At 40.8% G+C, this 21,151-nt stretch overlaps 1 protein-coding gene across 3 annotated transcripts; it reads left to right on the forward strand.

Annotated features, from left to right (window-relative positions):
- The first annotated feature begins 518 nt into the window (after positions 1 to 518).
- LOC146571323 (uncharacterized) lies at positions 519 to 17,090 on the forward strand. 3 transcript variants are annotated; one of them, XM_085281280.1, is made up of 4 exons: positions 519 to 577; positions 13,036 to 13,072; positions 14,126 to 14,349; positions 16,280 to 17,090. In XM_085281280.1, exons 2-4 carry the CDS (start codon positions 13,055 to 13,057, stop codon positions 16,386 to 16,388), a joined length of 351 nt encoding a protein of 116 aa, XP_085137406.1. In that variant the 5' UTR covers positions 519 to 577; positions 13,036 to 13,054; the 3' UTR covers positions 16,389 to 17,090. The 3 variants fall into 3 exon arrangements, with proteins under 3 accessions (XP_085137406.1, XP_085137405.1, XP_085137404.1); XM_085281279.1 differs by lacking the exon at positions 519 to 577 and adding an exon at positions 9,424 to 10,528; XM_085281278.1 differs by lacking the exon at positions 519 to 577 and adding an exon at positions 10,964 to 11,026.
- Positions 17,091 to 21,151: the final 4,061 nt, after the last annotated feature.

The raw sequence follows: 21,151 nt of genomic DNA on the forward strand, positions 1-21,151 counted from the left end.
CTGTGACATACGATACTACTTCCTGTGTTAACAGACAAGTTAACGGTCTCTCTCTCTCTCTTTCTCTCCTTATAAGGGAATGTTTTGTTTTCTATACATACCAAGTTATCTCCTGTTTCAACGGACAAGCTAAAGGTCTGTTCTCTTAAGGAGATATGATCAGTTCCATACATGCCACTCCTACTGCTGTGGAAACTTGCTTGAAGTATAAATAAAGAATGCTCTGAAAGCCCTGGGCGGTTTTTCTGAGTCACATCTGCTGTGCACATCTGGTGTAGAGCAGATCGAACAGTGACCGCCCATGCGCATGTAAAAAATAGATATCTGAGTTGTGAGTTTCTTTATCTTCTAAACAGTTTTCTCCTCACATTTTCTTGGTCCTTCGAGCCGGATAGGAAGCATCGGTCGCTGTGTCCTGGCGTCGTGGAAACTGCACTGAAAGTCTGTCGACAGCCTCTTCTAGGTAGGAGTGAAAGTCCAGAGACGTGAAATTCGGGTTCTGGCCAGTGTCATTAAGTGGTCCACGACGTTGGGATCCAGTGGCTGACTTTCAACATAGCCAGAGAATCTTGGGAAGGTAACTTACACTCGCATAAAACGAATTTAGGAGTAATCCGCCGAAAGGATTTTCAAAATAAAGGTTTTAGGAGTAATCCACCGAAAGGATTTAATGAGTCTGATCCACTGCACGGATCTGTAAAAAGAGGACTAATCTGCCGAAAGGATTTTAAATTGGGAACTTTTAAGACTGACCTGCCGAAAAGGTCTGCGTGACTGTGTAAATCTCTGTGTAAATGTTTGTGTTTTCTGTGTGTTGAGAGTGAATTGATTTAAACAGCACAATACGTTGCTGAATCACTCTCATTGTTATTGTTATTTTATTTCCTGTCAGTAGCTGAAGTACTGGTGACAAAAGAGAAGGGTTGAGTTCCGCCTCATAAAACTAACACCGCTCCACTAAATAGAGTGGAGGAGAAGGGCGTAGTCAGTAACCACTCTTTAAGTCTAATACCAGAGAAAGCTCTGCAGTTCTGTTTTAATGGGTAATCAGCCCACTAAGTTTACTGTTGACGAACAGTGGTTAGAAAGAAAAAAAATGTCCAGGCGCCGGACAAATTAGTGTGCAAAGATGGAGAAAACCTAAAAAGACCAAATGTTCCACCTGGGAAGGAAAATGTAGCCCATCTGCACTATCAGAACTTAAAGGAGCATTACTGAAAGAACTAGGAGAGACAAAAGATTTAAAGAAAAAAGGAAAACGCACGCAAGAATTAGAATATTTCCAAGTATGGAAGCGAGAGGCAGATAGACGATGTGAGAATAAACAAAAGAAACAAGAAAAGAAAAAAGAAAAGGCAGGAGTATCAAACCCCCCACCATATGCACCGCTCTTTGGAGCAGCATTAATACTGAAGCCAACCCCCACTCCTGCTGCTGTGAAGCCAACCCCCACTCCCGCTGCTGCGACCCCCCTTAAACTATCCTGTGATCTGTTTAGACCTCAATCTGGTCTTTATGCAGAGGCACAAAACATGTTAGATAAAATGGCACTAGGTGAAAATCCACAGAAAAAATAGGAAAAGATCGCTACGGACGAGATATGGGAGGTGATGTCGAACCACCTGGTCCTCCTGGCATTTTTCCCATGATAGTAGTACCAAACCCCAGATACGGCCAACCCACAGGGGAAGGTGAAGTAGATGGAGGGGCACAACATGATAATAACCCAAATACATTCGTGTTTCGGCCGTGGTCACAAAAAGATAGGCAAAATGTGTTAAAAGACGTTCCCCCTCTTAATGAAGGTTTCATACCCTGGAGAGATGCGGTAGAAAAGATCAGAAGACAGTGGTATTTAAATGGTCATGAAATGTTCCAAGTAATACAAGACGTACTAGGTTTAAAAATGGGAACGGTTAGGGGAAATTTCACAGGTAGTGCCACTGATGGAACGCCCTTAGCACCTGTAAGTCAAGACCTAGAAACCGCCGTCGTAAATTTATATGATCGCATCAGAGTACGATTAGCTCCAAGTGTCATGGTCTCCGTGCCTGCCCGGTCGGCCCCACAAGGCTACATTTGCTGTTTCTGTTCTCTCCCTTTCTGCCTGGGTGGAGCTCACTGTGGGCTCCCGCCCTTGGCCCACACACACACCTGACAACAATCACCTGTCATCACTGGGAGCACTATTTGAGGCTGGAACACAGATCCTCTCGTCGCTGGATGATTGTACTACTGACGTTAGTGTTCTCACAGCTCCTGTGGACTTGTGCTTCATAATTCATGATTTGTGATTAGTGATTAGTCGGACCTGCGACCTCCCTGCCGTGTGAACGTGTGTGAGTGTGAGCAAAGAAGACGTGAGCGAGTGTGAGAGAGCTACCCTGTGATTCCCTGGAGTTTTGGATCCCTTCACTGTACATATATTGCACTGGCACTGTAAATAAACTACACCTTGGAGACACCTAAACGCTCTGCGTTTGAGTCCCTGTAACCAGATCGTGACACCAAAGGCTGACTATGGCAAAATTGGCGAAGTGAAGCAAAAAGAAAATGAAACAGCGTCCGATTTTTTAGATCGCCTGCGTCCGGTTTTTAGGCAACATTCAGGAATGGATTATAATGAAGGTCCTGACGGTCCTTACCAACAACAGCTAAAAAATGCATTCCTGAATGGCCTGCTACCCTCAGTGAAATCCCACGTTGAAAAACACTGGGTTACAATGAATACGGGACCACTAGCCGACGCATTGCAACATGCCGAGCACGCGCTCCGTGTAATAAAGAAAAAAAAAACTGCAAGCACAGGTACTTTCACATTAGATCCAGAAACAGAGTTTATCGCATTTTCAGGAGGATTTAGAAGGTAACAGACAGGGACAGAGGAGAGGAAATAGAGGCAGAGGAAGAGGAGGATTTAGAGGAAAGGGCCAGAGATACGTAGGACAGACAGACTTACGCGAAAGAAGTGAAGAAAGAGATAATACGTGCTGGAATTGTGGCAAGGAAGGGCATTTCGCCAGAGATTGCAAACATAAAACAGACAGACGGCAGTATTTAAATGAATGACTAAAGGAGAAAAAGCCAAATAAAAATGACAAAAGTGACGCAGAAGTATTTAATGTCTATCAATTAGTGTCTGAAGTAGAAGGCAAACCTACACTGACAATATATGTAAATGACAAACCAGTGCAGATGTTATGTGATACAGGAGTATGTAAAACTGTTTTGAACAGAAAACCACAGGAAGTACAATTCTCAGAAGATACTTTAATAGTAAAATCAGCATCAGGTCACGCTACAGTGCAGTGACTGATAAAACCCTTATTAAATGAAAACTAGAGATCAAAGTAGTTTAAAGTAGTTTAAAAAGGTTGGAAACAGACCCCACCGAATAGATATAAATATAAGAAGTACAAAAATAAAATAAATAAAGACAAAATTACATTAGAATTTATTTTTAACGTATTGAAACTAATAATAGGAAGGATAACAACCTGTAAACTGATATTAACAATGAAACATAGTTGGCATGACGGCCATGCCCAGAATGTATAAAATGAATAAAAGGAAATAATTCACACGAGAACCTTTTAAATAAATAGAGAGATGCATAAGGTACATTAAGGCTGTGTCATTGTTCAGCCAAGGAAAGTGTGTGAAAAGGTAAATGTCTCAAGCTTGGGAAAGGGTGAAACTGCAGATCACCCGAAGCCCTTGATGGATACAAAATAAAATATAAAATATATAATAATAAACTGCTTGGTTCGACATGCAACAGAGAGAATGAATGTGACCGAAGGTTGGATCTGAGATGAGGCAAACAGAAGACCAGTCTAAAAGGTAGGCACAAACCTGTTCAGAGAAAAAGCAAATTTGCACAGATTGGATGAATTCTAAATTATCTGTTTGCTGAGTAAGATGATCCTAACTATTAAATTGGCTCAGTAGTAGTATAGTGATATACACTAATAAAATATTGTAATATACTATTGTTATCATATAGAAAGAAAAAGATGATAATATTAATAATGATATAATATTAATAATAAGAAGCAACCTAGTCAGTTATGATGTGAGGTGGACGATTGATATGCAGTAGTCTGCATCAAGCTTAAGGTTTGCTCAAACTCAGTATAATGACATATGAGATGAAGAAAATAAAGAAACCATCTAAACTAATTAAGTGCATAGAGGCACTTAACCTGCTTAAAAACCTGTCATTTATCCTAGATAAAATATTACTGAGATATAGAGCACATCTATAATAACAACTAATAAGCCAAACCCTGTAGACAACAGCTAAAGTTACAGGATTGAGAAGCTGAATTAAATATGTGGACACCGCTAAGTTGATGAGCATGTTACACATGCTCATTATCTGAAAGCTGTAATAGCACAGGCATTTGGAGAAAAACAACGCTCGTTAGCATCCCTAGTGAAACTTAGACTCGTGTAAATTAGACTGTTGCGTCAGGCCTGCCTGCATGTGCAAGCCTACGTAGCCGCAGCAGAGGCAGTAAAAGAGTCAGCTGCACGTATGCAGTCATACGTGCATATGAATTGCACACAGGCCAAAATATAAATATATCCACTGACAGCCAGTTTATTTTTTCAGCAGTGCACCACTTTGCAAAAATTTGGCATAACAGAGGTATGGTCACCTCTACGGGTAACCCAGTGCAACACGGCAGCTTATTAAAATTCTTATTGGAAGTGATCACCTTGCCAAAACAATTGGCACTTTGCAAATGTGCAGCACATCAAAAAGACAACTCCGTTGTCACAAAAGGAAATAACTTTGCAGACCAAACAGCAAAGCAGGCTGCACAACAAATGATAACGCTTCTAACATCCGAACGTTGTACACAAATACCACTTGACGTACTAAGAGACGAACAAAAAGCTGCAACAATCACTGAACAAAACAAGTGGCTGAAATGTGGAGCACCACTGAAAGATGACTTAATGGTCTGTGATGGAAAACCAATATTACCAGAGTCGTTACACAGGACAGCGGTTGTAGTGACACATGAAGTAACACATGTGTCAACAGGAGGGAAATATAGTATAGATAAACAATACACACTTTTACACTATAAATTTTTACACTATAAATTTTGAAACTTTAGCGAAAAATTTGTAAGAACATGCCTATTCTGTCAAAAACACAACTCACAAGGAAACTTAAGACCTAAGAGAGGCCAGTTCTCCACACCATCCACATGGATTTTATTGAATTGAATGAATGTCAAGGATCAAAATATGCCTTAGTGATCATAGATGTGTTTTCAAACTGACCAGAGATATATCCAGTAAAAAGCCAAGGCAATCTCCATTGCAAAATGTTTATGTAATCATTTTATTCCAACATATGGTATCCCTTCTCTGGTAAGATCAGACAATGGGACACATTTTGTCAATGATGTGATCAGTAAGGTCTCTGAAGCACTAGGATTCAGCATAAGAAATCATTGTGCTTATCACCCATGGAGTGCAGGGTTAGTAGAGAGAACTAACGGTACCATAAAACAGAGACTCAGAAAATGCCTGAAATAGATAAAAATGCAAAGAGTTTAGTTTATTTAAAAGGCAGTGTGTGTGAGAGGATTATGAAATTATTGTGTGAATGACGCTACATTCTAGATCAAAAGTTAGTTGAATTACAGAGGGTTTGTAGATTGTAATTGTTTTGAACTGCTGTGCGACGCTTCTCAAGTCTCTTGCAGATTAAACCCAGGCGATAAGGTCCATACCAAGTACTCCTAATGACACCAACAGCTTGCAAAATCGCTGAGAGGCCCTTTTGGATCCACCAGAGCTATTGCAAAAAAGGTGGAAGTGAGTGACAGCACAACCTAAAGACACCACCACCCCGACTCTTTGGTGATCTACAGGTGAAGGGAGGGCTGATTGGGTATATCCCGCCTTCTACTTCTCGCCTGTAGTCTACTCACCAGAGTAAATCGGTGTGTCTGGTAATCATGAAGATTATTCTGTTTACCACCTTGGCCCTGCTGCCTTCAGCATGGACCCTGATGCACTTAAAGGATCAAGAAGCCAACTTGCATAGGAGGGCATGGACATATGACAACTCACACCTGGTTGAAGTGACACAGGACCACATCCATCCCTGGATGAACAACGCCTGGTATAGATAATATAGCCCTCTCCTGTACTCACTCTACACCTACGACTGCACAGCCACTAACAACTCCAACATCATTGTGAAGTTTGCGGACGACACTACAGTGGTGGGTCTTATCACCAACAGTGATGAGACAGCTTACAGGGAGGAGGTCAGCGCCCTGACCCACTGGTGTCAAGACAACCATCTCACCCTCAACGTCGCAAAGACAAAGGAGTTGATAGTGGACTTCCGGAGGTGCAGAGAAGTACACACCCCCATCACCATCAACGGCGCTGCTGTGGAGAGAGTGAGCAGCTTCCGGTTCCTTGGCGTACACCTGGCTGAGGATCTTACGTGGTCAGTACACACAAACAAAACAGTGAAGAAGGCGCAGCAGCGCCTCTTCTTTCTCAGGAGACTGAAAAGATTCGGCATGAGCCCCCGCATCCTCAGGACCTTCTATCACTGTGCCATTGAGAGCATCCTCACTGGATGCATCACCACCTGGTATGGCAACAGCACCGCCTACAACTGCAAAGCTCTCCAGCGAGTAGTGCGGTGCTCTGAACGGATAATTGGAGGTGAGCTTCCCTCCCTCCAAGACATCTACAGGAAGCGGTGCCTGAGGAAAGTGGGGAGGATCATCAAGGACTCCAGTCACCCCAGCCATAAACTGTTCAGACTACTTCCATCAGGAAGGAGGTTCTGCACCATCCGGTCCCGTACCAGCAGACTGAGAGACAGCTTTTTCCATCAGGCCATCAGACTGCTGAACACGTCATAGACACCTCAGCTTCACTACTGGAACTTTAACATTATGCGCTCCATACTGTACAGTAATGCCACTGTTTTGCACATGTCTCACTCTGTATATTTATTTTATATATTTTATTTATTGTTTACTCTATTTAATTTGTAAAATATGTACACACACACACACACACACACACACACACACACACACACGTAGAAAAATATTTAGTATACACATCCAGAAATGCATATACTATTATATATTGTACATATATTTATTAGTTTCAGATGTAGCCATTCTTGTATTTTGCTTGTTTACATTATTGTATTTTGCACAACTCTGTTGCTTGTGAAGCTCGCACACAAGAATTTCACTCACATGTGCTGTACCAATGTACCTGCACATGTGATGTGACAATAAAAGTGATTTGATTTGATTTGATTTGATATAATTGCACAGAAGGCAAAGATTGTTATATATGCTCACACATGCCTGCTACAACACAGCATGCTATATTATATGGCAGACCTATGAACATGACTCAAGTGACATGCACAACAAGCTTTGCCAGTCTAGGTTATCAATATTCAGGAATTGTCCTAAACCACAGCGACCCCCTGACTATTGGATTATCGTTTTGGGCTGTTTTAAAATGTATCGACCACCATCAACAAAGAGCAAAATCAGGAAATTGATGCCATAAGAATAACTGTTATGCAACACAGAGTTGCCCTGGACATGATCTTGGCAGAAAAGGGTGGACTGTGTGTTTTGTTCAATACAACTTGTTGCACATATATTCCAGACAATGTGCATTCTGACAATATGACAAATGCTCTACAATTAAATTGAAAACTGGTGTAAGTTCGAGCGCGAATATGACATCTTTATCGCCGCTGCCCACAGTGACAAAAATGCTAAGACTAAGGCCTATTTACTCCTCAATCTGGCGGGACCAGAGGCCATTGAAAGAGAGCGATCATTCACGTATGCCCCCGCAGTCATATCAGCTGAAGGCATAGTAGAAGTCGCCGCGGAATTGAGGGAAGACCCCGCATGTCTAAAGAGAAAGTTCAGGGAGATCTGCAACCCAGAGACCAATGTCATAATGGAGAGGCATAACTTTAACAAAAGACAACAGAAACCCGGTGAAACCATTGAAGCATATGTGAGCACGTTAAAGAACATGGCCAGAACCTGCAGCTTTGGTGCACTACAAGACGAGTTAATCAGAGACAGATTAGTATGTGGTATAACCAGTGACAGCGTCAGATGTTCCCTGCTTAAAGAGACGGAACTCACTCTTGCCAAGGCGGTGCGTATATGCCAAATAAGCGAGCTCACAAAAACAGGTAAATCTCGTTGCTTTCGGAGGCACGAAGATCAAGACCACAGGCACAGTTACTCTCAAGTGCAAGCTAGCTGGACAGTTATATGACCTGCAATTCCAAGTTGTAAAACACGATGTGCAACCCATCGGATCAAAGGACAGCGTGCGAATGAAACTGGTTAGTTTCAGCAAGGAAGTCTACCAGGTTGACACAGATCAGGATGAGACACTGGCGCAGAAAGTGTTTCATGAATACACAGACCTGTTTAAAGACGAAGTCGGTGACTTACCTGTAACTTACTCAATGAAACTCACTCCAAACGTTCCTAAGGATGCCCTTTGGCATCAACACGGCTTCTGAAGTCTTCCAGAGAGCCATGGAACAAATATTCATGGGATATCCATGAGCAGTGATTGTGGATGACATCCTAGTGGGAGGCAAAGGAATAGAGGAGCATGACAAAAATTTAAAAAAAGTTCTGGAGCGGGCCAGAGAAGTAAAACTCAAACTGAATCCAAAACAGTGCAAGTTCAGACTTAAAGAAGTGAGCTATGTGGGACACATATTCACTGACGAAGGACTAAAAGCAGATCCAACTAAAATCTCCGCTATCAATGAAATGCCACCACCAGAGGACAAGACGTCTCTCCAACGTTTCCTGGGAATGATCAACTACCTGGGCAAGTTCATCCCAAACTTAAGTGAACTGTCAGCACCACTTCGCCAGTTGCTTCACAAGGATGTGGTGTGGAGCTTCACTCAACATCAGCAGGATGCTTCCAACAAACTTAAAGCATGCCTCACTAGCCCACCAGTACTTCAATACTATGACATGCACAAGCCAGTGACTCTCACATGTGAGGCTTCCCAGCATGGTCTAGGGGCTGCATGCCTTCAGGACGACAAACCTGTGGCATATGCATCAAGAACTTTAACTCCAACGGAGAGAAGGTACGCTCAGATAGAGAAGGAGTTACTAGCTGTAGTGTTCGCATGTTACAGGTTTTACGACTACATCTACGGAAAGCCAGTGGTCATTGAAACTGACCACCAGCCTTTGGTCACAATCCAAAACAAACCTTTCCTCACAGTCCCGGCACGGCTACAGCGCATGATTACAAAAGTTCAACTTGACTCTGGTGTACAAGAAAGGCAAACACCTTTACATCGCAGACACACTCTCTCACACACCAACGCTGGATGAGCAACCTCTAAAGGAAGAGAGGCGCGACTTCGAGGTAATGTCACTTCAGCTCATCTCACCAAAACGCCTACAAGAGCTCACCGAACACACCTCAAAGGACGCTACCCTACAGACACTTGCTCGCTACATCCAGCAGGGGTGGCCAAAACAAGCAAGTAGTGTGCCTATAGAAATAAAACCATTCTTCAGCTACCACGATGAACTAATCATCGACAACAATGTCATTATGAAAGGCAACAGAGCCATCGTTCCAGCATCACTACATGATACCTATCTGCAGGAACTACACAAGGGACATCCAGGCATGGAGTCTACAAAAAGGAGAGCAAGGGACAGCGTATTCTGGCTGACAATAAACTCTGACATTGAGAACAAAGTCAAATCATGCAGCATTTGCAACAGTCTAAAGCCTCACCAACAAAAACAACCCCTGAAACTACACCAAATTCCTGATCTTCCCTGGTCCATCACAGCCACTGAGTTCCCTCAGTCAAATGGACTCAGTGAAAGAGCTGTCCGGAGTGCTAAAAGACTCCTTGAAACATCAAAAAGAGATGGAACTGATTTCTATTTCTATTTCTCTTTCACGCCACGAGACAACATTCTTGGCACACCAGTACAGAGGCTGCTATCAAGACGAACGCGGTCAACCCTTCCTGTGTGCAAAAAACTGCTAACACCAACAGCAAAAGTGACAACCACTATCAAAACTCAACTCACAAAAAAGCGTAAAACTCAAAAACAGCACTACGACAAGTCCAGCAAGCTGCTCAGTCCATTAACACCAAGCGAGGTGGTGATTACAAACACAGAGAGGACATGACAAGATTGGAGTTGTAAGTAAGGTATGTGCTGAACCTCGCTCTTATGTCGTTGAGTTGGGTGGAAAAGAATACAGGCGCAACAGGCAACATCTTCTGCCTGTGAGTGAGCCTCAACCCGAAAAGCTCGCTACAACACAAGATGAACTGGACACGTCTCGACGAGCGGATGAAACTGAACCTAAAAAAACACAAACCAACAAACATGAAACAATTCAAGTTCAACTCGACCCACCACAACATGGCACAAAGCAGTCAGAACAGATGATAACACCTACAAAATGCCAAGTACGCTCTGATGACAACTTGTACCGAACCAGATCTGGTAGAGTGTTTAAACCGAATAGTAAATACGTGGATTAAAAGCACACTGGTGCTGTATTTTCTGTTTTGAAATGTGTTTTATCTCGTGTTATGTTATTGCATACTTGTCGCAGTTATGACAATGATTACTGTGAATTTCATTTGATAGTTGAACCTTCATTTTGTTGTGTAATCCATAACCTGATAAGTTCTTCCATTACGGTGGTGTTGTTTGATTTGGGTTTGCCTGAAAAGTGCAAAACTAAGAAGGAAAAAAAAAACTGAAAAGGGGGATGTAGATAACAGCAATGTTATGTTTGCCTCCTGTTGCTGCTGTTACGGAGAGTTCCAGCAGGTGTCGCTGTGGTTCTCTGTAGGGGTTATGTGTACTTCCGGTTACGAGTGTACGGACGTTCATGTTGGCTGCTAATAAACACCTGGCATACAGTTACAGCGGACTGATTATTATAAGCAAACCTACAGGTTTGAAAACTGCTTGAAACTATAATTGTATTTCATTCACCACAAATAACTATCTGATTGAATAGTTTTCTTATCAGATAGAGATATCAAGCAGTAGTAATAAATAGTAGTAGTAAATAATTTCCCAGTATGTGTAAGTTACACATGCTATTTTTTAAAATTATCATTATTTTTTTCTTAGCTAGCAAAAATAAATAAATTGTTGACATGCGTTTAGTGTGACACAATACGGCAGCGCTAGTATAGCAGTTAGTTTTGTTTTGTTTTGTTTTTTTATTAGTAATATGAACATACAAACAAAATGCACCATATATTACAGATTCGGAGAATAGACATTTCTTACATATTAGCAACTTTCATACATAGTGAAAAAGAAAATATAAAGATGGGGTCACATAATTTAACAGATTATTAACTCACTAAATCAAAATCTTCCATAAAGGAAACAAAAAAAGCAGCCTTTTTCTTTTAACTAAGGTTAAAAGATTTAACCAACAGGTTTAAGTCGTTTTTCCAGTAAGCTAGTGTTGATTTAGTCTTAAAAAAGCGACATTTATGTATAAATTGCTTGCACAAGATTGATAACACATTAACACCATAATTAGCTTTCTTTTCTTTCAAAAACACTCCAAACATTATCATATTTAAGGTAAATGGGGTATTGAATCCCACTGGAATAAAGCCAGGTATGAGTATAGCAGTTAGTTATGGCACATGTACAATGCTACACGTACACGGCATTTTGGAGAGTTTGAATACATTTAAGATTTAAATTAAGATTTTCAAAAAACTAAATTTCGGTAGTCAGAAAAGGAAAGGTGAGATTTTTTTCTTTCTATGTAAAAGATTTGCGTTTTTTCCTCCTTTTTTGAACTTTCTCAGTGTTATAACCACATCTTCTGTTGCACGGGTGCCTTTGCATCCTGCACACCTGGAGATAAGGAACTCACCTCACTCACTCACCTCATTATATATGTTCACCATATGAACACACTATGAAAAGGATGTACATTTTTACATACAATCTGACAGCAAATGAAAAAAGCAGAAATTGAGATGTAATTTTTTTGGTGGTACTTTATTGATTAATTAATTAATTTTTGGTATTATTTGTTGATTTAAAGAAAATACCTGGAATTAGACACTGATACAAAACTAGTGGAACAAAAAAGAAAGATGAGGAGGGAAAAACTGTTAGTGGTCTCCACCTGTATAATCCTTTCTACTTTGAGGGTTATTGCCCCTCTACCCTACCGCATGTTAATTTCATTAACACCAAACATTAACAACCCCCTCTGCTAATTAACCGAGCAGATCAATATCCCAGTTTTAACTGGCTTGATGCTATACGCTGGTTAAAAAGTATTCTTATATTAGTAGTAAACATCTGCAGCACACCATCTGGTGGTGGTGATGCTTCCTCCTGCTTTTTACAGTATTTCAATGAGCTTAGACAATAAGTGTAAGAGACAGTTTTCTCTGTAAACTAGAAACCGCATCAGAGCTGCAGTGCCTGTCTAATCATTTATTGTCACTTCCTGTCAGTGATGAGGATCCTACTGATTGACGATATGTTATGCACCAGTGCAGCGCATTGTTAAGGCAGGTCGCACTGACGAAGTCTTTTGTCTTTCAGCAGTTTTCTGTCTCCATCACTATATTTTTCCCAGTTTTATCATTTCTTCTTTCTGTCACTCTTCCCCAACCCCCCCCCCGCTCTAAAACATGTTTTTATCCCATGTTTCTCTGAACAACAGCTGCTTCTAAATATATCCTGCAAAACAAAAGAGTCCTCAATAATAGTTGGTGTCTATGTAACATGAAACAACAGGTGTGTGTGTGTGTGCTTTGAGAGTGACCTCACTGTGATGTGATGTGAAGTGATGTGGTGTGGGTGGAGTTAGTCTGTGGTTTCTGAAGTATGATTGGCTCGTTGTGTGGCCTGGCCATGCCACCATGTATAAAAAGGAAACCACTCACACACACTCATGCTTATTTCTTTATTGCAGACTACATTAACCGTTCTCCATGGCTGCTGTCGTTCCTGTGAGTATCTACGTGTGTCTGTGTGTGTCCATGCAGGTGTCTTAATCATCAGAAATAGGTCAGTTCTGTTATTTCTGTATTCTTCATTGTGTCAATGAACTGTGGTGCTGCAGAATCAGTGAAAGTGGCTGAATAAGTGCATGGGAATTTTGTTTCATCCTCAATGTTATTCAAATGTAATACCATTTTAAATATTGTAGGACAATAGAAAAGGTATTGATTTCTTTGTGCATGATCAGTGTGTGTGTGCGTGTGTGATCATGCCTGCATTAATAAAGAACTGTTGGTAGGCCAGTGCAAGCGATCAAGTATCAGTCCTGTAAATGAATCTGCAGAGCTGAATTCTCTTTGCGAGATCAATCCTCCTTTGTGTGTGAGTTTCTGACATAGAGGTCGATCAAGTCAGTGACAAGAAGACAGCCACTCCTGTGCTAATTAAAAGTGTGTGTGTGTGTGTGTGTGTGTGTGTGTGTGTGTGTGTGTGTGTGTGTGTGTGTGTGTGTAACATTTGAAGTGTGAATGTCAGAGGCAAGATTGCGTGGTCCTATTGTGTTCCGCTGCCTGAGCTACAGTATCTATTATGCTCCAATAGATTAACAGGCTGGGAAGCCAACAATAGCGAGATGCAATTAAATACTTATCTGTATTTCCCATGATGCATCAGCAGTTGAATGATTTGTTAGATAACAGGGTGTGCAAAAATAGAGCAGAACAAAAATAACAAATACAGTTCCAAAGAAGTTGGGACTGTGTAGAATGTAAATAAAAAGCAGGTACAATAGTTCGTGAATGTAATAATCTCACACAATATATCATGTTTAAATGTACATATTTTACTATTTCATGACAAACGTTACCTTAATTTGAATTTGATCTTGAGCAACACATCTCAAAAGTGTTGGGATGGGTAAAACAACAGGCAGTGACACGATTGGGTATAAAAAGAACTTGAACACAGCTGCTATAATACATGATTCATACACTGAATGATTTTGTAGGAAAATACTTTGTGCATATGCTAAAAATAACAAACTCTCCATCCTTGAATCCCAGTTTGTGTCCTGCTATGCCAGCGTTCAGCCCCTGCAGCTATTCGGAAGGGGACCCAGAGGGGGCAACTATTTGTCGCTTCTCACAAATCGGGGTCCCCGCTGCGCCCCGCGTCCCCGCCTGGCATGCCACGCTCCTAAGATGACCCTGCGGCAGATCTGTCGCATGCTGAAGGTGATGAAGCAGATCAGGAACAGAGAAGCTGCTGCCGCTGCATCTCCCACCAGGTGACTTACATCTTTAGTTTGTGATCAATAACCGGGGCTGTGATTGACAGAAAATAGTTAAAAATTCAAATGAATGTAACTGTAGCTTTAAATACTAACAGGTGCAATCACTGAAGAATTAAAGAGAACTGAGTATTCAAATTCAAAACGATTTCTTATTCAGAGGATATAGAGGGTTTATATATATATATATATATATATATATATATATATATAAAACCTCCATCCTATGTGTAAGATAAAGAGAGGGAGAAAAAAATGACCTAAATCTGGCCTAAACAAAATATATTGTTTGCGGTTTTAGGTCCTCTCCTTCATAATAGAGGTCTACAGAAAAATACTTTTCTTGTTGCAGGAGATATTTTTAATTGCAGTATCATAAATGATCACTTAGAAAGTGGCTAGCCTAATCGTTGGCGCCATTTTTAGCTCTCTTGTAATAAAGAGGCTAATACTAGTTTGTAAGTCAGCTGATGGTAGGACTAGAGAAGGACTGTATTCTTTGATTGGTGTTTTCTTTTTTTTTCTTTTTGTTAGCACAGCTGATCCAATGTGGTGTGTGGATTGTATATAAAATAACTAGTCCCTGAAGCTTGCGTTCTTTGTAATATCCTGAATGGGGTGTGTGCACTGCTTGCAAAAAAAAGACAAATTATGATAAATCTATGAGATAATGATCCTCAGATAATTATTAATAAAGTAAACATTTTGGGTATTTTGCAGTAAACTCAAATGTTATTTTACGGTTTGTTTGTTTAAAAAAGTATATTATTTATTTTGTAAGGTATTTTCCATGTAAAGTAAAGTAATAGTAAAACTGGGTGAGTCAATACGGGTGTGTGTAGCGTCCTGAAGTTCAATGTGCAATGTCCAAGCCTCATTTGTATGTTGTCACCAAAAAGCAGCAGTCTCCAAAACCTATAGTGTTACCATAGTGTGTATCGCATTCTGTATCTTATTTTAGGATAATAGTTTGCCAACAGCAGTTGGTTAGCAGTAAACACAAAGTGAAGCTTTTGGCCTGGTGATCATTACACTGTGTAGCACGCGTTCAAAAAATAATAGTAATAATATCACCTGGAGTTTCTGAGTATCATCTTTTGTGATTAAGGTTCATTAATTATAAGACATGAAACAGAACAGAAATGTTTCAAAGGATACAAACACTAAAAGACTTCTTAAAACAAACTGAGTACTTACTAACGCTGCTACCTCTAAAAACTGTCAAAAGTCTCAAATGAGGCCAAGTTTACTAAAGGGCAATATTTACTGACTATGTTTAAATAATATAAGACAAACCATGTTCAAGTCACCTTTAAATAAACAAAAACAATTTAACAGCATTTATTTGTTGTCTGGTTTCACTTATGGTTAAATACATTTTATTGAGACTTGATGGCGTGATAAGTGAAAAACTAATGTAGGTGTTAAAGCTTTCTGTCTGGTGATAATGTAGCAACAAATATTAACTAACGAGTGCTCAGTAATTCATTAATAAATGGATTCTGGGCTGTATTCATCCATTTTGCTTGGGTTAGGTTGAGCCAGTTAATAGCTCACATAAGGCTGATGCATGCAATTTATTATTAAAGCTTCACATTGCAGCGCCTAAAGACCAACCTTGACTATCAGTATCTGTACGATTGAAGCAAAGTTCAGAAAGTTTCTTTAGTGATAATGAAAAGCATGCAGATTTGTGTGTCCACCCATTAGGATGATTACTACATTATTGATGCATGAGGGTAATAACCACAGTGTCTGTGCTGGTCTTGGCTGCCCCAGACTGGACAGTGATCACATCAGTGATTCTACCAGCAGAGGCCACAGGAGCCGGCTGTTAATTATTAAATGCTCCCGTGTCACCACCAGAACAAACAATCACACTTCCTCTTCTCATTTCTCTGTGTCTGGTTTCTCTCTGTGTCCACAGGAAGCAGGGCTCTGCATCTCCGGCTCCAGCGTCTCCAGGCGCCAAGTCAGAGAAGAAATGTGTCCCCAGCTGTCTCAGGCGCAAGCGCAGCATAAAACGTGTGAGCTGACCCGTGACACCCGGATGACTTCAAACTTATTACCCAGAAGAAACCTATTTACTATCACATTCACGGTGACGTGGGAGATCATCATCTTCAGTCCCCCTCCAATGAAAAGGCTTTAATGAATTATCTAATGATGCTGGAGGGGCGGACACTTGACTTGCAGCCCACTAGGAGAGGATGAAATGGTCTTATTCCCTCCTGGTTTAGAAAGCGGAGTTCCTCTTAAGATTTTTTTTAAAGACAAAAATACTTAAAGCTACAATTTTTAAAGCCAGATATTGTTGGTGGGAATCATTTGATGGATTGTTTGATGTTTATTTTTAATTCAATTTGTCCCCTTCAGTCTCCAAACTTTTATTAAATTTCCTCTACTTAACCTCCACTTTACCTCTGGACATGTTTTTGTAACTGTGTTTTGTAGTTGCTTTTCAAACACTTTAGACCAGTTTGATAATTATACCTTGTTTGCTTATTGAAGAAAAGCGTGTTCTATATGTTTCTTTCAGTATTGACACAGCCACCTCTGGCAGATGTGATGGTATACCATCACATCTGCCAGAGGTGGCTGAGAGAGGTTGACTATAGTCAACCGTTTCAGAAATCCTAAAGTTTAAAATAGTAAAATGGCAGCTGATTCCTCTGTGCTGTTCTTTACATGCAGTGTTTTATTTGTGTGTTTATTTATCTGTGCAATAAAGCTTTAAGAAGTTAGTGATAAAATGTTTTGCTTTTGAATAAAAACAAAAGAAAAAAGATTAAAATTAAAGATTTCAAAGTAGCCTTTGACTTCCACAGCATATTAACACACTCAACATCCACCTCCATCTGGTTAGTTTAGTCATATATTATTAAAAGTTATTACATTCAAATGTTCAAACTATAAGAACAGTATACATGACATCAGACTATGTAACGTATCCTCGAAGGGTAAAAATGCATCTTATGGTGTTCTGTTTGTGAAATGTGGGCAATCTTCTTATCTTTGATCAGACAGAGAATTTGAAGTATTGAGTGCACCCAATGACTCAGTAGCTTGCTGTTTCTCCTCTAGCAGGAATCACTTGCAGTATGTTTTCAGTCATTGAGGTTTGTGGGCATTCAGTTTTATGCACAGCATTTTAGGCTGTCAGACAGATGGCCTCACTCACTTTGACTTTAGAATGCTTTGTTATGCAAAGGATTTCATGGTCAATGCAACTGCAAATCATCATCCCTCTACCACTGTACTTGACAACTGGTATGAGGTGTTTCTGCTGAGATGCTGTGCAAATGTGGCATTGGATTATGGCCAAATGCTTCCATTGTGGTCTTATCTGTCCAAAGGACATTGTTCGGAGGCAACTTTAAAACCTAAAGATTGCTACAATGTTTTTCTTAAACAGCCCTTTGAACAAGCCACTCTTGTTCAGTCTTTTTTGAATTATTCTGTCATGATGCTGAACCCGAAATTCCTCCAAATCCATCCATCAGAGTGTGAATGTGGGTGTAAGCTAGAAAGAACTTAAAGGCGTAGAATAAAGTGCTGTATGAAAGAGTGATGAATGTGGCTTGCATAAAGCATTCTGAGTCCTCGGCTACAGTAGAAAAGCATTATAATAATGAAAGGCTCATACAGAGTCATCTTAGAGAAAGTAGCGCTAACCAGAAAACACTTTTTGCTTTTAATCCAGTGTTCGTGACCTCTAAGGTCCTGTGTCAGGTCTTTGCTACATTTCTTTCCTATTTATTAAAGAAATTACTTTCAGGTGTTCATCTGCTGCCACGTCTTTCTTTTGGGTTTTGATCGGTTTTGATCAGTGTTAACAGCTCAAAAACAAACAAAGAAAAAAAAACCAAAACATTCCTTTGAAAGTGATCAGGTACACAGACTGGAATGAAAACTTTGAAAGAGCTTCACAAAGCCAGGAGCCAGGAAGTCTGAATTCTAAGAAACAAAGTAAAAAGAGATGTAGGAGTGACAAGACTGTCACACAGCGCCCTAATGCACCTGTAAAGTAAGACAGCTTAATTACTGATCTTAAGAATTAGATGCTTTGGGGGAAAACACTCATGTCCATCCTTTTCCTTTTGCTCATCTGGAGCCGGGTCGCAGGGGCAGTAGCCTAAGCAGGGAAGCCCAGAGCTCCCTCTCCCCGGCCACCTTCTCTAACTTATCCGGGGAAAATTGAGTCGTTCCCAGGCCAGCCAAGAGATATAATCTCTCCAGGATGTCTTGGGTGTGCCCCGGAGCCTCCTCCTGGTGGGACATGCCCAGAACACCTCACCTAGGAGACACCCTATCCGATGCCCGAACAACCTCAACTGGCTCCTTTCGAGGAGCAGCAGCTCTACTCTGAGCCCCTGCCGGATGGCTGAGCTCCTCATTGTATCTCTAAGGGAGAGACCAGCCACCCTTCAGAGGAAGCTAATTTCTGCCGCTTGCTTCCGCAATCTTGACCTTGTGGTCACTAACCAGAGCTTGTGACCATAACTGAGGGTAGAGATATAGATCGACCTGTAAATCGAGAGCTTGGCTTTTTTACGATCAACTTTCTGTTGACCGATACAGCATCTGCAGTAGTTCAAACATGACGTACAAATGTGGGTTGCAGCAAAGATGTGAAGCAATATGTAATTTATGAACAAAACACACAAAGAAGCCGTGAGGCACCATTTTAACAATAAAAGCATGGATGTAATTAATGAGATTAACAGTGACTTTGTTCTATTAAAGAGTCTAGTAAGGCTCAGAGCGAACCTACACAATATTAGGAATCTGTGGTAGATAAATGGAATTCTGCCATTGCTCACTTTATTAATTGCATCTTATTTCTAGAATTCTTTGAAAGTGTCAATCCAAAAAGGTGTCATATATAAAGCCACAATATTTTTTAACTAAAGAAGCTAAAGTGTTCATATTATTCAAAGAAAAGAAGACCCAAATTCTATGTAAAAGTAAACATGTTGATGAAGAGGTAGTCAGAAAGGCAGTCAGATGGAAAAGTAGTCACTGTAAAAGGATCACAAAGTTCACAACTCGCTGTTTGTTTACAGCCCAGAATTATTCATTTGCTGGCTAAATAATGTGGAAACTACAGGTCACCTGTACATTTGCACACGAGCATGTGTGTGTGGACAAAGAGAGCGTGCAGTGGCCACCGCTGATCACACAACACTACTGTTAAAAGTTTGATGTGTGTGTTGGTGTTAGAGAGTAAGCGAACGTGAGCGAGGAGTCAGGTTGTAGGACAGGAAGCCTTCCTTTTTTCAGTATAAGAAGAAAGCCAATACTTCAGACCTGGACACAACAACAGCAACTAATGCTGGTGACCTGTAAAAGACAGCTATACATTGTGATCAACCATTCATTGTACAGGTTTAACATTAAATAAACAAACAACAGGTCAAATAGACTGGAGTCCCCTGACTGTGCTGTAACACAATCTCATATTTAGTCTCTGAAACCAATGCTAAATAAAACCGGTATTCATTTACATGTAGAAAATGTACAATTTAAAGAAAAAATTGTAATTTTGAATTTGATGGCAACAAATATGTCAAAGTTAGCACTGTGTAGCATTTTTTAATAAACAATAGTCTAAGTCTGAGAGCTGAGGAAACAAGCTGCCGAACTTTTGTGAGAGGAACTTTGTCTGATTCGGGATTCTAGTGCTTTAACTGTCCTGGTTCTTCTTTGGTGTATTTTGTATTTCATGATGCACCAAATGGTGAAAGGTTTGGCCAATCAAGGGAACACAGACTTTTTTTTTTCATATGAAGCCCTGCTGTTGTCATACACCAATCAGACATCATATTATGACCACCTGTCTAATATTGTATTTGTCCACCTTTTGCTGCCAAAACAGCCCTGACCCATGGAAGCATGGACTCCACTAGACCGCTGAAGGTTTGCTGGGGTATCTGGTACCAAGTCCGTACCAATAAAGTCCTTTAAGTCCTGTAAGTTGTGAATGTAGAGCCTCCATGGATTGGACTTGTTTTGTCCAGCACATCCCACCAATGGTTGATTGGACTGAGATCTGGGGAATTTGGAGGCTGAGTCAACATCTCAAACTCATTGTTGTGTCAGTTCCTGAACCATCTTTGCTTTGTGGCAGGGCACATTATCCTGCTGAAAGGGGTCGCATCCATCAGGGAGTACCGCACCGTTAGTCTACGGCGTACGTGGTGCCAGGTGATGCCCAGGTAAGCGATGCAAACCCACCAAGTCATCCACGGGATGTAAAAGAAAACATTATTCATCAGATCAGGCCACTTTCTTCCATTCCTGTTGTTGTCTGTCGTTGTGACCATTGTTGCCACTTTCGGTGGTGGACAGGGGTCAGCATCGGTGCACCTTCATCTCATATGCGACAAACTGCGATGCACTGTGTACCTTTCTATCAGAACCATCATGAACTTTTTCTGCTATTTGTCTGTTCTGGACCACATGGGTCAGCCTTTGCTCCCCACATGCATCACTAACTTCGACCCCACATGATCCTGCACTGGATCAGCACTGTTAATTTCTTGCACCCCACAAGAGCTGCAGCTTTTGGAGATGCTAAAACCTGTACATACTGTTCAGCAACGATGGCGCCTTTCCAGATGTGCAAGCTGCACCCCCATACTATGAAATATGCAGCCTCTTGAACTGAGTGTTGACAATCAGGATGAACAATACAGTGCCTTTCCTGGTCTTGGGACATATGGCTTCTTCTTTGCATGATAGAGCTATAACCTGGGTTTGTGGATGAACTGTAATTTCTGAAAGTCTTCCTGATTTC

The sequence above is a fragment of the Mchenga conophoros genome, linkage group LG7 (genome assembly GCF_057382185.1).
Source record: "Mchenga conophoros isolate Kocher_MC1m ecotype Shallow Benthic linkage group LG7, M_conophoros_male_GT1.1, whole genome shotgun sequence".
In the NCBI taxonomy this organism is placed as follows: domain Eukaryota; kingdom Metazoa; phylum Chordata; class Actinopteri; order Cichliformes; family Cichlidae; genus Mchenga; species Mchenga conophoros.

Bases quoted from the DNA above. Each gene is read 5' to 3' on its own strand.
- LOC146571323 (XM_085281280.1), top strand. The intron at 14,350-16,279 runs GTGACTTACATC...CTGTGTCCACAG, and splicing joins GCCGCTGCATCTCCCACCAG to GAAGCAGGGCTCTGCATCTC.